This window comes from Urocitellus parryii, chromosome 5, assembly GCF_045843805.1.
Source record: "Urocitellus parryii isolate mUroPar1 chromosome 5, mUroPar1.hap1, whole genome shotgun sequence".
NCBI classification, from domain to species: Eukaryota; Metazoa; Chordata; class Mammalia; order Rodentia; family Sciuridae; genus Urocitellus; species Urocitellus parryii.
The window spans coordinates 4,104,666-4,121,009 of record NC_135535.1 but is presented as its reverse complement, the minus strand read 5'-3'; the positions used below and the strand labels follow the sequence as shown (position 1 = coordinate 4,121,009).

At 49.3% G+C, this 16,344-nt stretch overlaps 1 protein-coding gene across 1 annotated transcript in view; it reads left to right on the top strand.

Moving 5' to 3' along the window:
• The window catches only part of Atxn10 (ataxin 10), a 144,113-nt gene that overhangs the window by 103,795 nt on the left and 23,974 nt on the right, over positions 1-16,344 (top strand). The window contains exon 10 of the mRNA XM_026394290.2: positions 13,594-13,657. Within this exon, the coding sequence (XP_026250075.2) occupies positions 13,594-13,657 (64 nt within the window). The remainder of the gene's footprint in view (positions 1-13,593; positions 13,658-16,344) is intronic.

The window sequence follows — 16,344 nt, the reverse complement described above, 5'->3', positions numbered from 1 at the left end:
ACATCTGCCCCAAGGTTTCTGGTGTTTTTGTAATTGAATGGTATGGAAGCGGACAAATTTTATAGTTACATAGTGATTTGACTTTCCTTCACCAAACCAAGTTTCTACCACATATCGGGTATTTCCTTCTTTTTTTTTTTTTTTGGTGTGTGTGTGGGGGGGGGGGGAATTCCTTCTTGTTTAAAAACAATTATCTGGGGGCTGAGGCAGAGGCTTGCCTAGCATGTGTGAGGTGCTGCGTTCAAAATCCTCAGCACTACATAACAAAAGTAAAATGAAGGCTTGCTGTCCATCTGCAACTACAAAAAAAAATTTAGAAAATTTTGTCTGAGTTTTTTTTCATTCTTGTGTTCAGAAAGTAGTTGGCTTCTTCATAAGTGTCTGATTTCATTCATGCTTAAACCTAGATTTTATCTGCTGAGTGAAGAATTCATGAGACAATCACATCAAATTCACACGCAGATGTTAAAGACAAGTCAGTTGTTGATCTTCCTGGAATTTGGTAGTTGAACTTAGAAAGTATTTTCCTGACCACACTGCTCTTTGTCCTGGGCACACTGCGGGCTCATCGGTCACTGTCTTTGCAGAGTGGTTTTGTTTCCCTCGGGCTCCATCCCTGGAATTTCACTGTAGAATTGTAGTGTCTTCTCCTTTCTGAATTCTTTGTTTTTGAGGATACCTGTAACATGGGTAGCTTTCTTCTTGGTATGCTCAGTCTTGCAGGGTCCTGGGGACAGGCCAGCAGAAGGGACGCATCTCTAAGTGCATCTAGACCTCATGGTGCCCAGTGTGCACTGCCGCCTGGTGCCCCGCAGTGTCCCCGCCGTCCTCCTGTGAGAGCGGGGTGGCCTGCCCCTCAGTCTGCCATGTGCCTGTCTGCCCGCCTGTTCCCTGTTTGAAGGACCCTGGAGTCCTCACTCAGTCCAGGCCTGAACTGGTCAGAACCTTTATTATTGAAGGCCTTGCCCCTCTAGAGCCCTCAGTTATAAAACTCAGGCTGGTGGGAGACACTTAGTTTTCCTGATGGCAATAATAAAACAGCAAAGTGAAAGCGCCCAAATAGTATTCGTTAAAAAGTTTGTTTCTGGTGTTCCCTTTTGCAGGGCTGGGACAGAACCCAGGCACCCAGGCACTGCGGCAGGTGCTCCATTCCAGTCCCACCCCGGCCCCCAATGGGTTTTTACTTATCAAAAAAGCAGCTTTTCAAAACACCTCTGTGCTGTCAGTAAGGACCAACTGAAGGTCCATTGGTGGTGTGGACTGGAAGACCCCTTTGGGGGCAGTTCTGTAATGTCTGTCATTTGTAGACTTAAAGGTGTTTATGCATTTTGATACAGTAATTCTTTTTTGAGAATTTCGCCAAAGGAAATAGTCAGCAATGAAGTTTAAAAAAAGAAAAACAAACTGCCTGTGTGAATGTTTCTTCCATTGTCACTGAAAATGCAGTCGCAGTGCTGTTCTGAAGAGGCTGGTCACGTGGGAGGTTGTGATAAAGAAGTGGAGTCAGGACCCCAGCTCCAGAGACCTGGACTGCTGAGGGGTGACCGTTGCCTCCACTTACACAGGGAGTGAGTATGTGGCATTTGTGCAGCACCTAGAATGCTCTGGAAGGGCTTTGGGGCCCTGGGCACCCCTGAAGGGAGGAGTCTGGCCCAGAGTGTCACCCAATCCTCTGGACTGCAGTGAGCCTCAGAAAGGGGCCTGTAAACCCAGGGTCTGGGGTTGGGGCCCAGAAAATGGTGTGTGCCCCAGCTGCCCCTGGAACCCCGCCCTCCAGGTCCCGACACGGCAGCGGCAGCGCTGTGTTTTAGTCCTTATGATTTGAACTTCTCGTCAGAGTTTTGTTTGCTCTTCCCATGTCCTGACCCGGAACAGAATGTCATTTGGTATTGAAATGACTTTTATTCTCCTGGGAACTCCGTATACATATGTGTGTCTGTCATTCCTGTGTAATTTTAAACAGAATACAGAAAGAAATTGCCACCCCACTGTGTAGAAGTGAGCTTCTAAAAGAAGTTGCCCTGGACGGACGGTGATCCGAGGGCAGGTAGTCGGCTCCCAATCACTGTGACTCCTCAGGAACACATGTGTGTCTTCAGCTGTTGCTGGACTCCTTCCGGAGTAGCCTGCTCTTACAGACGGTCCCTTTGGAATGAGTGTGTCTCTTGCCTCCGTGATTGCGCAGACCTTTCCATTGAGTCCTGTTTGTTGAGGTGCCAGGAGTTCTCCCCTGACACCCTGAGGGAGCCCTCCAGTGCCACCCCTGTGAGGTGACGCCAGAGTGCTTCCCCAGCTCAGATCCTGCAGGGCTGCACATGGGCGTGCACAGGTGCTCACCTCGTATTAAATAGGTGAGCGCAGAGCATCCGGTGGCATGCACCCCATGTCTCCAGGTGCCGCCCACCTAACACCCCCACTGTGTTCTTGACCCCCCTGACCCAGAACCCTTCTTCCCCTCAGTGAGTGAGACCACCACCGTCCAGCCCCTCCAGGCCCTTGGAAGCCCGGGCTGCCTCTGCTCCTGTGGTGGCCCGCCTGTCTCCCCTCCAGCCCCCTGTGCTGGGCCCGCATCACCTCTGCTTTAGGCGGCTGTGGTGGTTTCCACAGGTGTGGGGGCCACGCTTGCTCTTGCCCACTCAGATCTTCCCACTCAGTTCTTATTTGAAAAATCTCTTTATCTGCCTGTGATCTTCAATGTTCACTTTACACTTAGGGAGAAAAATATTTTCTAACTTCCCAAATTGTCTATCCTCTTTCCTACCATGCCTCCGAAGCACCTCGGGGCTCTTTCCAAGCCTGTCTATGCCAGGGCCACCTCTGGTAGTTTTTGAAGCTCCGGGGTGATTTGGGGTCCCAGCAAGGACTGAGAACCACGCTGTACCTCAGTTACCTAACAGGCTCGTCCAACCAGTGCTGGGCCCTGACCGCAGAGTGCTGATTCACACTCCTGGGCTGGGCAGGAGCGCCCCCCTAGGCTTGGCTCCTTTCTTGCACTGCAAGCTCATCTTCCTCCACTCGCCCCACGGCCTGCCCTGCAACGCCCACACGCAGTCCTTTTTACCACCTCCTGTGCTTCCGGGTCCTTTCTCTTAAGTGATCTTTCCTTGAGGTCTTGGGAGGTCTGACCTGTTTTTATGCTAGCTCTTTCTATTTGTTCAGGTCTCAGTTCAGCTGTCAGCATCTAATGGAAAGTCTTACCTGGTCATCTGTCTGAACTAGAGCCCTCCCATGCAGTCTCAGTGACCACCCCGTTTCTCTCTTTCTTAGAGGTGCCATTGCCTGTGAGTGTGCGTGGCCTCCCTCTGCTGCCCCACATTCCTGTTTCGCCTGTGCGCACTGTCAGGTGCCTTGTTAGAGCCTGCAGGGTGGGAGTGGGGTGGGTACACGGGCAGAATCATGCTGGTCTCTTTCCTATACGTGTATATTTCTCAGCAAATAGTTTTTGAGCTTCTAAGGCTTGGGCCAGGGGCATGAGAATAAAAGACACGTGGTTCTTGTGAAGGAAAGCCCTGGAGCCTAATGAGGAGTCTGAGGAGCAGAGAGTGCTGTGCACACCAGGGGCTTCCCACAGCCAGAACCGTGCTGGCGGTAGAGATCCATCAGCACTGCTGGAAGGAGGGGAGGCAAGAGGGGAGGAGGCCGGCCGGGCCTGGGAAGCCCAGGACACCATAGTTGAGACTGTCTCTCAGCAAGGAGAGAGGAAGCTGCCTGTCCGTGGTGTCTTGGCAGTGAGCTTTGGTCTGGGGGCAGTGGCCTCCTTTGGAGAGAAGCTCAGCCTCTCAGGGCCATGCTGCTGCTGCTGCCTTTGTGAGGTTGCTCTGCGGGGCCCCTGCTCCTTCCTTTTCTTTCTCCACCACCACTGGGGAGACTGGAGACTTTGCCCCTAGGAGACTTTTAAGTGGGTCAGAACAACACGAGAATCTAATTAACTCCAAAATCACTTTGACCTCAAGGCAGAAAATTTATTCCACACTGAGATATTCCAATGAAAGGCCCACAGTCTTTGTAATAATAAAATGCCCATGAGAGAGGCACTGTATGTGAATATTAATTCTATCTCATTATCAAATTCCCAGGGAGGTATTAAAATCCAAAGATTGCATTTCATTTTAAATTAAAATCCAATGACATTGGGTGTGGTGGTGCACACCTGTAATCCCAGCAATTTAGGAGGCTGAGGCAGGAGGATCACAAGTTCAAGGCCAGCGTCAGCAACTTAGTGAAACCTTGTCTCAAACATATTTTTCTGGATATGTAGCTCAGTGGTAGAGCACCCCTGGGTTCAATCCCCAGCACCACAAAAAAGAAAGGGAGGGAAGTTCATAGGCTATAAGCTAAATTCTCTTGCTCACATGTGTCAAGTACAAAGAATTTGAAGTTACAAATGTATTCTGCGTGGGTTCTGATTGCGCTCCATGCAGCTGAAGGGGCTTGCGATACCAAGGCCTCCAGCCTGGGTTGTCTCGATGGAATGTGGGTTTTTTTCTGCTTCCTTCAGGCTCACCCAATTCCAAACCTTGGCTCTGCCTCACTTCTTAAAATTAAAAAGTTACCAGGGCACAAGGTGACCCAGACATCAGCCCTGCACAGCGGCGTCAGGATGCCAGCTGCTTCCCCACTCTGTGATGAGCAGCACTTCGCATCCATTGCCAAGTGGCTGTGGCAGGAGTCTGCAGGATCAGGGCCAGTGGACCTGTGCTTCTGCCTCCCCTGGATTCTTGCCAGCCCCTGCCACCTGTGGCTGTGACATTTGGGAGCAGTATCATCACCAGTGTCCTGGATCCTGCTGTCCTTCCTGTGAGCCACTGCTGGGCCACCTCCTCTCTGGGTTTGTGGCCTGCAGGCTGCAGCCACGCAGCGCCACCTCTTCCCTGCGGTCCACATGCAGAGCAGGTGACCAGGTGTGCTCTGGTTCCTCCTTCTGGGTCATGTGGTGCCCATGCTGGGGTGGAACCCAGGCCTGCTGCATGCTCTGAGAGTCTCCACCCCAGCAGCTTCCATGCCCCAGGGTGCCTTCCTCTAGCTGGGCCAGGGCTGCTCCTCCCAGCGCCACTGTTCTGTCACAGGCCTGAGGTGCTTTCGCATCTCTCCAGTTCCTCTTGCACCTCCTGAGTGTCTTGGATCCTTGAAACAAAGGCCTTTTAAAATGTCAGGATCCTGATGAATTCATTTATTCATTTTTCCACGTGGTCTGCGGCGAGGTGTCCTGTGTTCTTGCTGAGTGGACCTTCTCTCTAAACTGATGCTCGTGATACTCACTGCACCCTCTCTCAGTCTAAATGTTCCCAAGGACTCTAGGGCTGAGAGTGATCTGGGCCGCCAGAGGCGATCCTGCGGGCGTGAATGAGGGTCCTTCCAGGCTTTCTCATCTATGCTGGTTTGTGTTTTTCAGAAAACTGCCTCATCTTGATATATTTTTGTAGCATATTTCATTTAGTTAATCCTGTATTCTAGGATTCTTTGAAAAGGGATTTTTTTTTTCATACATTAAAAAGGTCTGTAATTTTCTTATCATTTATCTGGTTCAGGTATGTCTAGTTTGTTTCGTTTCCCCTCTGATGCTACATAGGGTGAGCCCAGGGCCTTGTGCGTGCTGAGCGGAAACTCCACCCGAGCTGCAGCCCCGGCCCGTGGCCTGGCCGTGAGCAGAGTCATGCCGTTTTCTCCTGCTGTACTGGAGCACCTGGAATCCAAGATAGGTCCCCACTCCTGGCAAGACGGTGGCATGGCCCTGGGGAATATGGTGGCTCCTGGAGAGTTCTTTGGACCATTTGCTTTTTTTAAGTGAATCTTGGCCATTTTAGTATCTTTAAAAATTATTATTCTATTAAAATTTTTAATTTTTTTGTCAGCTTCAACATTTTTTCTTAGAAATATTTATTTCCTCTGGACTTTCAACATTTTTTCATAATTGTTGGTAACAATGAATTTTTAATAATGTTTTATTGTTTATGTTGTCACCACCTGTTTCTCTCTTTTAATTTTATTCCTTTTAAAAGAACATCTCTCCCTCTACCTTCTTCTTCCTTCTAGAGTCTCCCATTCTGTCGTTGTGTACAAGAACTGGCTCTAGGTTAGGTTGACCTCCCCTCAGTGTCATGGCTTTCCCTGGGGATGATAGCAGGGTCCCCTTCAGAAGTGCGTGAGAGGAATCAGTGGAGACATATTTAAATCACTACAAGAAAACTGCCCATCCAGCACTATGCAGCTAGCCAAAGCAGCCTTCAAAAATGGCAGCAAAATAAAGACATTTCCAAATATACAAAGGCTGAGAGTGTCCCCAACAGCATCACCCTGCAAGAAAGGTGGAGGGAACTGCTGATGGCCAGGGGAGGTGACTTCACAGGGAGTCCTGAACTGTCCACACCCAAGCAGAGAACCCAGAAGCTGGGAAGATTGTGTGTGGGTAAAACCAGTGGTGGGAAGGGGCCCTCTCTGTCTAGAGGGCGTCTGTGAAGACTCCATGGATGGATTCCCACTTTGTGGTGAACTGCCCCGCGCTCCCCAACATCAGGGCCAGAGCAGCTGCGCTCCCTGGACAGTGCTTGGGCGGGGGGCAGGGGACCTTCGGGCAGATTAGAGGGGTGAAGTAACACCACTCTCCTCCATGAGCCAGACGCGAGTATGTGCTGAGCCTTTGTCAGGAGAATCATTGTGGGAAATGAATTTGGGCAGTCACAGGAGGTGAAACTAACTAGCCAAGAATAATTGGGGAAAATGGAAATACCCCTTCAGTAGCATCATGCAACTTGAAGTGTTTCGGAGAGATTTTAAAACGTAAGTGTGACACTGGTGCTTTGAAGTCCTTAAAACATCTCTGAGAGGAGTCAAGACTGAACGGAAAGCTCAACATTTTGAAGATAACAGTTCTCCCGAGGTGACTTGTGGAGTGAACACTGTGCAGTCAAGATCTTAGGGGCTGGTTTTTGGTAAAAATGGATAAACTGGTTTTAAAATGTATCAATAAATGCAGGTGACCTAGAAGCTCTGTTCTGGGTTGAATTCTATCTACTCTCCACCCTTCATTTATATGTAGAAGTCCTAACATGTGACCTTATTCAGGAATGGTCATTGGAGCTGTAACCAGCCAAGTGAAGTGGCACAGGATGGTCTGGCCCACAAGAGTGTGTCCCTACAAGAAGGGGAGACTTGGACAGAGACCTTATCCATGTGATGATGAGTGCAGAACTCTGCCAGCCAAGAGATACAAGCCGCTGGGATGGGGAGAGAGACCCAGAGCAGGCTCTTCCCAGCCCTGAGAAAGAATGACCCTGTCCGCACCGTGGGTGTCACCGTTGTCATCTCCCAGGACTGTGAAACAGCACGCTTCTGCTGTTGGAGCCTTTGGCTTTGTGGTGCTTGTCGTGGCAGACCTGCTAGAACAGTACCAAAACAGTTTTGAAAAATGACAAAACAAAAATAGAGAATTATACTTCTTCCTTCTTGGCTTACATAAGGTAAATTAGGACCGTGTGGTGCTGGGACAGACCTAGATGTGAGGCCGTGAGAAGAGCAGTGGAAGGGGGGTGGCACTGGAACAAGTTCATATTCTTATGGGGAAAGGAGCCTTGACCTCTACCCTCTTCCAAACTCAAAAGTTGACTTAAAATGGAAATCTAAAAGTTTGAGCTATGAAATATGTAGAAGGAAACATCTTGACTATGCTGGGATAGGCCAGGGTTTCTTAGGACACAACACACCAACAGTAATGCAAAAAAAATTGACACTTTGTTCCTCATTTAAATTAAAGAGCTGTGCTCTTTGAAACACTGTGTAATAGAAAGGCAAGCCGCTGTGCATGGAAGATGTTTGCAGTATGTGTATTTGCAAAAGCACCGTTCACGAAGTAGAGTCTCTTACAGCTCAAATAAGAAGCTCATGCAAGTGATAGGCGGAACAGTGAGCAACGTCCAACTACGAAGACAAGGAGTGTGCATCTCAGGAGATGCCTTGCATCATCAGTCACTGGGGAAATGTGGGTTAAGACCACCTAAAAAATCCCGTGGTATCACGCTGGGGATGTGGCTTAGTGGCAGAGCGTCTGCACACACAAGGCCTTGGGTTCCATCCCCACCATGGCAAAAGAAAACAGAAAACAGTCTCATGATGTCAAGTGTTGGCAAGGACCTGGAATATAGCTACACGGGTGGAGTGGTACACCCATCTTGGAAAATAGTTTGTTATAAGACCCAGCAATTCTGCTCTTAGGTACTGATCCAAGAGAAATGGAAGTGTGACCCTGAAAAGACCTGAATGCAAGTATTCTTAGCACCTCCATTCCTCTCAGATAAAACTGGAACCAACCCAAATGTCCATCAGCATGTAACAGACAGATGATAGCATACTAATAATCAGAAATAAAAAGGAAAAAATTACCATGCGTATACCAAGAGAGGTAAACCTGAAAACACTGGAAAAGGCTCCTTTTGATATGATTTAATACGTATTAGATTATAGAAAGAGGAAAATATGCTGTGGGGACAACAGAGATGAGTGGTTGCTCAAGACTGAGCAGAGGCATGTGTAGAGGTGCAGCGGTGCCCAGGGACGTTTCTGTGGTGACGAGAATGTCCCAAGTCTGCATTTGTCTGTGCTCATACAGGTGCAGTGGCCATTTACTGTGTAGGAACTGTAGCTCCATAAAGTGCATTTTAGTAGTAAAGAAAGCAAAGGACCAAGAGAACCAGCGTGCGACAGGTGCTAGGCTTCAGGAGTTCCTCCCTGGGACTGCGGCTGGTGGGAGCTCGTGGCTCTGGGAGTGTCAGGAGTTCCCACCTTTGCTGCACATGGGAGCTGCCTGGAGGCCTTGTGCTGAGACTTTGGTGCCCAGAGTTCTCACGCATTTGTTCAGGGCTCTCCAGGTGATGCCACTGTGTAGTGAGGTTGAGGGACCCTGGTCTTGGTGGGTTCTGAGCTCTCTGGAGGAGTGTTGTAAAATGCAGTCCTCCTGCATACTAGTTGCTCCCTGAGGTGTATCATTCTTTGTCCTCCTGTCCCCGGGGACAGAAGCAGCTTAATAACAAAGCTGAGTTGCACAAAACACTGTGGAAACCAGTGCCACCTAAAGAGGAATGTCCCACAGTAGTGTAAGACTTAGAATTTGCTGTGTAAGGCAAAGGTCGGAAGAGAATGGCAGGAGGACACCAGCTTGAGACAGCTGAGGACAGTGGCACAGGCTGCGAGCCAGGAAGTCAGAGTTCTGTTTGGACTTTGTTGGAGGTAAGTGGTCACTACATCCAGCTCCTTGAGTGTGCTCAGGAGACACTGCATCCTACGGCACTGCTGTTTCTCATGTTCTCATGACAGGCAGGCCACCTGGCCTCAGGTTTCCTTGTGTCATGCCCACCACAGGACCACATGTGGCCACAGCTCTTCAGCTCCACATGAGGTAGCCTAGACTTTCTGAAGTTCAGAACCACCAGAGGCTGACTGGGATCCTGTGGTCTGTCTGCCTGTTGACCCTTCCCCTTCCCTGTGGGGCAGGGAAGGGAGTTAGTCTCATGAGGAGACCCCAGCTGCTGCCTCTCTCCATGATGCTCTTTCATCTGCAGTAGTCTTCAGGTGGTACATGCAGGGAGCCAGGGCTCGACATGCCAGGTGAATGCTCTATCCCTGGGCCACCCCCAGCCCATCCCCCAGCTCTCTGAGCTGGCCATCAGGTATCCTGGGTGGCAGCATCCCTAGATGGACCACCACGCCCACGCTGGCCATTCACTTCTGTGGCAGGCCTGGTGGCACGTGGGCCTGCTGTTGAGGGACTGCTGTGAATGTGTTTTTAGAGTGTGGTCCAGACTTGGCTCAGGGCGCTCCTCTCCCTCACACTGTGTTTCTGCCCTCTTTGAGGTTTTGTCCTCCATGTCCACCATGTAATGTGAGCACAGCGGGATGACCCAGGCCTACCCTGCTGCCCCTGGCTCAACTCCCTACGGTGGCGAGCCAGGGCCACACCTGCATGATTGCACCATGAGCTCCTGACCTGTGCTCCTGGGGGACGCAAAGGGGCAAGTTCGTTCGCTGTCTTCCATTTGCTTCCGAAGGCCAAAGCCCATTTGCTTAAACCAGGCTCCTTGTCTTGCTGTGCTATCACCATGGGAGAGCCCCAAGCTTGGCTCTGTGGGAGCTCCAAAGCTCATGACTCAATGTGCTCTGGGTCCAGAATCAGCTCCCAACATGTCGTATAAAGAAACAGACAACTTCCTTGTTTTATGAAGTGCTAACAGAAGAAAGCCCGTTAAGGTCCTAATGGTTCTCCCCTGCCGCGCACCTTGGCCCTATGGCAGTGAACTGGCCGGAAGTAGCAGATGGGCTCAGCCCCCCCGTGGGGTTGTCGCACTGAGTCTGCATTTCCTGCTGAGCTTGACAGCCAATGGCCCCCAGTGTGTGGTGGTGCGTGTCTGGTGTTGTAGACACTGAGGCCTTTCTGTAGAGTCTCCTCTGTCCTCTGTTGGTGATGCAACAGTGTGGACTTGAGACGCTGGCCCAGGAGCACCTTCCTCAGTTCCCCCTCAGTGCCACTGGTCCCTGATCTGTAAGAACTCTTCCATTTATCCCTGTCTCCTGATTAAATTTCAGTTTTCAGCAAGTGATTTCATTTCCTTTAAAGAAAATCTTACCCATTTGAAACACCTCAGAATTCTACCTTTTTTTTTTTTTTAAGGAAGAGGTGTTTTTCTTGCACTGAATAATAAATGCTAAATACTTTATTTCCCACTTGTCAGAAAAAGCTGGTGTTTGAGAAAAGTTTGCAGTTTTCCCCCTGCAGAATGGAAGGGTAACTTTGGCCTGTGAAGAGTGTCCTCGTTTTCCGCTGCTCTCATGAGCCGCCCACCTCCTGCCGGCTGACCACATGGATGTCACTGGCCACCACCACCACTCACAGCACCCTGACTGAGCTTTCCCTGTGTTCCCCAGGCATGGCCGTCCATTCTGTAGTCATAGTCCCTTTGAAGCAGGCCCTGTCACCCCATTTCACACATGAGGTTTAGTGACTTGCCCAAGGCCGGGCTCCCGCTGGGCTGTGCTCACCGTCCTGCCTGTCTCCTTGCCGCCTGCCTCCCAGCACCCAGCCCTCACATTGCTCTTTCCCCACCAAATACCGCATGGCCCCTCACTCATCTGCCTCAACTCTATTCGCTGTCCTCACCTTCACCCACCGCCCTTCTCCAGGGAGGCCTTCCTTGAGCTCCTGCTCTGTGGTTTATTCCCTGGCTAAATAAATCAGGAGCCCAGACCAGCCTCCATCGGGCTCAGGGCTGCATTGGCATCCAGGTCACAAGTTCTCAGGGACTGGCGAGGATCTGCTTTCAGTTCCTTACTGGCCCCTTTTGAGGGCTCCCCTTGTCTTCACCCCAGTGCCAGCAGCAGGCTCTTCCCCAGACTCTCCTGGTTAGTGTGCAGCGTGTCACTGGAGGAGCCTTGGAGGGGCACTTGGGAGGGGCAGAACCCAGGGTCTACCCTCAGAGTGGCCGACCACTACTCTTGCTGTGCTGAGACATGAGTTTCCTTTCCCCAAACTGTCCAGGACCAATAATTCTATAAAATATGGTCTGAAATGAATTACCAGAAAAATAAAATATTTAAAAAGATAGAAATTGAAACCCAGATTTTATCACAAAATCCAGCAGACGTGGCCAAAGTATCAAGTTGCCAGCAATTTTGCAGCTCGTCCTCTCAGGGTCCACTGCTGTGAGCTGCAGTGGTCTCCAGACCCCACTTGTTAGATGAATGGCCACAGGGAGGGCGCTGGCTTCTGAGCCTTATGTTCCCTTTCTGTACAGAGGAGCCTGTAATGCCTGGCCTTGCAGAGCAAATCCTCAGAGTCTGAGACTGCCCGGGGCGCTGCCAGGCCTCCTCTCCTCTCATGCCCAGAGGAAATCATATGAATTAGATGATGCCAGCTAATTTTCTCTTTGTCTTGGTATTGGTGAGCCTGAGAACCATTACCAACAAGTAATGGTTGTCCTAGCAAGTCTGTCACCAAGGACCTCTGGAAGAGAGGGGTGTGGAGTTCAGAACATGGGGCTCACTGCTGCTGCACTCTTTGCTTTTAGGCCTTTTCAATAAACTAAGAAAATATTGTATTTGGGGGAAGAGAAAAAATATACCATGAGTTCATATTAATGTTTGTATTTTAAATATAAAATTAACTGATTAGATTTTTTAAGGCTGAAAATCGTGGTTGCCAATGACATCACTTGCTCATGCAAATAATGGTTCAAAATAATAATATTAGGGCTGGGGATGTGGCTCAAGCGGTAGCACCCTTGCCTGGCATGCGTGCGGCCCGGGTTCGATCCTCAGCACCACATATAAACAAAGATGTTGTGTCCGCCGAGAACTAAAAAATAAATATTAAAAAAAAATTCTCTCTCTCTCTCTCTCTCTTTAAAAAAAAATAATAATATTAATGGCCATCACTGAGGCTCAGAGTACTAGGTGTGGTATGGGTCCCCGCCGTGGCTGTGATATAGGATCTGTCTCACTAGGGGCACAAAGTCAAAGCATTTCCCATTAGAGGAAGTCATTTCTCATTGTCGGATGTCTTTTCTCTTTCTTTCTTTCTTTCTTTCTTTCTTTCTTTCTTTCTTTCTTTCTTTTTTTTTTTTTTTAAAGAGAGAGAATTTTTTTAATATTTATTTTTTAGTTTTCGGTGGACACAGCATCTTTGTTGGTATGTGGTGCTGAGGATCGAACCCGGGCCGCACTCATGCCAGGCGAGCGCGCTACCGCTTGAGCCACATCCCCAGCCCTCGTATGTCTTTTTAGATTAATTTGTTTCAGTTTGGAAATTCAGAAAATTATATAAAACATACATAGATTCATTCCAAAGTTATAGAACTGTAAAAACAGGTCTGCTGGTGGGCAGGGTCTCATTCCTGTTTCTTCCAACTCCATCCTCCTCTCCCTGTGGGTAACTGGTATTTGTTTTTTTCTTTTTTTAATGTTTTATTATTTCTCAGATTAACTTATTAATTTGTTCATTCCCCTCCCCTGGGATTCAAGGCCAGGGCTTCACACATGTGAGGCAGGTGCTCTAACCCTGAGCCACAACAAGCTCCATTTCAACTTTTTAAGTTCTGTATGTATTAAAATGTTAATCTTTTGCAAATATCTTAGTCTGTGATGTCTTACAAATAATTTCCCCAATTTTCATTTTCCTCTTTTTCTAAAATGTAGTCAAATTATAAAACCTTTTCCCTTTTGTTTCCCGATTTTTGAATCATAATTGGGAACTTTTCCTGCTTCCTGTGTAGAGAAGGCATTCACTCGTGTTTTCTTCTAGTATTAGTATTTTTTCACTGTTTAAATTTGCAGCTCATGTTCATTTGGAGTTGACCCTGTGAACAGTGTTAGGAAGAGATCTTCTTTTATCATTTTTTATTTATCATTTTTTATTTGCCTATTCAGTTGCCCCAACAACTGAAAGAGTAAAAAGAAAATAAAGTATCAGTTTTGTTGATGTCTTTTTAAATGTTTCTGGACTGATGCTGTAATTGTGCCAGCATGTTGTAACACTGGGTGAAGAAATCAGGAGGCGAGAAAGGGCGACCATCCTCTCTGGCCCAGACTAAACTGTCTGTCCTCTTTCTCTAGGTGAATGAGCTGGATGGCATCCCGCTGATCCTGGACAGCTGCAACATCGATGACAGTAACCCCTGTATCCTTGCATGTGAGTCCCAGGCCAGTTCCTGGGACTTAGCCAACAAACTGGCCTGCTGGCTTGTGTCTGAAAACCTCACCACCCTACAAACTTTGCACATCGTGAGCTCATTCTCCCAGGGCAGCAGGGTATCCTGAACTAGTGTGGAAACTCTAGGGCAGAGGCTTCTCATTCCAAGACCCTGTGTGACTTGTCACCAGTGCTACCTGGCCAAGAGCATAAGTATGGTCCTTACGGCAAATATGAAAATGCTCATGGTTTTTTGCTGTAGAAATTCTGAGGATCCCGTCAGTTTGAAAAACTGCTTGAGTTGCTATTTGGAAATATGTGACCATGAGGGCACCCTGTCTTCATAGCAGCAGGGAGCAGTTTCTCTGCCCCTCAGTTGTCATTTTTGAGGGGCTCTTACAGCAGCACTGGCTTTTACCCTTCCTGGGTCTGCCGTGCCTTCTGGAGTCTGTCCTGCTCATCTCCTTTACTTTACCACGCATTTGTGCCATACCAAACCGATCAGTACAGAGGTGGGCACCCAGGGCCCAGGACACACACAGCCTGCTCAGGTTCTAGGTAAAATCCACCATGTAATTTTAGGAACTTCCCTTGTGAAAGTCAAGCCCAGCCCTGGCACCTTGCCCCATCTCCACCAGGCCCTGTGCTTTTGTGTACGGGGTTGGGGTAAAAGTAGGACTTGGGGAGTGTGTCCCACAGGAAGCAGTAAGGAGCCCAGCCTAGAACTGCAGAGACAGCTCTCCACAGTGAGATGCCAAGAGAAAAGGAGCTGGTGGAAATCACGTGTTTCAAAGTAAGCAGATTGAGGAGTGCTAACAACTGGTGATGGAGATGCTGCCATTCCCATGGCAACAGGAGAAGTCTTAACAGTGAAGGGCTGACAAGGTGCTGAGGAGGCCCTCAGGGTACCGTGACATTAGTTCCCTGCTTTGCGTGGTCACCAGACTATGCTCATCAGCATTTTTCTTTTTAAAGCCTGAAGAAGAAAGTGGGGGAATAACATCCAGTTCAGGGGAAGTGGGGCTGTATGTCCACCTGCACTGCAGATGGTGTTCTCCAAGGAAATCTCACCCACAGCTCACTTTCTCCCTTTGGTACTGGCGGTTGAACCCGGGGTACCTAACCACAGAGCAGCCTCTCCAGCACACACACGCACGTGCGCGCACACACACACAGACACACACACACACACACACACACACAACACTTTTTTAAATTTGGAGACAGGATCTTGCTAAGTTGCTGAGACTGGCTTCTAACTTGTGATCCTTCTGCCTCAGCCTCCCAAGCCATTGGAATCACAGGCGTGCGCCACCGTCCCCAGCCACAGTCCACTTTTATTGACCTTCCAGTGAACAGGGTCTTTGTCAGTTGTCTTTGACTTTTAGCAAAAATGAAAAAGTCAAGAGGCCGTCACACAGAGACGCCCATTCTGCTGGGCGGAGCCCTGCTGGCCATGGCCTGGCCCTTGCTCTGCTTGAGGTGCTCACTTGGGAGGTACATGTTCCAGTCTCACTCGGGTCCACATGGGTGGACCTTGGCTGAGCTGCAGCCCTGTGGAGCACAGCACTGCAGTCACCCCCATTTTGTAGCTGAGTCTTGGTGACTTGTCCCACAGTGCACTGGTCCTCACTGCTGGCAGCACCTGCAGAGGCCATGTTAGCACATTCCTGCAGCTGAGACCTTGGAAGGTGGTTGTCTAGGTGATGACAAGAAGCATGGGAGGCCCCAGATGTCCCCCACCCTTGAGGAAAGACAAATGTCACGTGGTGCATTGACCACCAGATGTGTCGAATGATTCCTTGGAGTTGTATTTACACTTTCTTGATGTCGTGTCACATGTCATGTGTGTACTAAGGTGAGATAAATCCTGAAGTCCAGAGCATGGAGAGCAGGGTGGGGCAGTGTCACAGGGCGATGCAGCCAGGGCGGGCCTGGAACCTGCACAAAGGCTCATGGATCATACTGGGCGACCCCCCCAGGGCAGCCACACACAGCTTTCCACACAGTCTCTCTGTCCTGCTCACAGCAGCGTCCTGAGCTGCCTAGTGACTCCCTGTTACTTCTCACCTCCAACCATGCTTTGCCCCCCTGTTCCTCTTTTGTTTTTATTCATGGAAGTAATGCATTTACCTGGCTTTTTATAATTGCCAAAAACATGTCGTGAGGGAGCAGTGCCTCTGCTCCCCCCAGGACACATTCCGTTTACTCTCTCTTGTCTCTCTAGTGGTATTTTATTGAGGTTTCCTGGTAGATCACCTTCTAAGGTGATCTGTTGTGATTTGAGCCTCATCTCTTGGGTGCCACTCTGTCACCTCCAACAGTGGTGAAGACTCATATCCCCACTTTCTCTCACCCACCATTCATACAAGCCAGCATCTTCTAAACTGTGTGTTGGTGTTTAATTGTGTGTGTGTGTGTGTGTGTGTGTGTGTGTGTGTGTGTGTTTGCACACATGCATGTCAGGGTGCCAGGGAAAGCCTCCTGCATTTTTGTGCCCCGGGTTCTCTCCTGCTGTCTTGGCGGCTCCTGTGTATTCTAGGCAGAAGCTCTCTGTCCTCCTCACATGTTGCCGGTGTGTTCTCCTCCTTGTTGTCTCTGTTGTTCCTGGGAGTGATGGAGTCCTCGTGCTGATGAGCTGTGGGCTGGGATTCGTCGCCTGTCCTCCCCTCTGC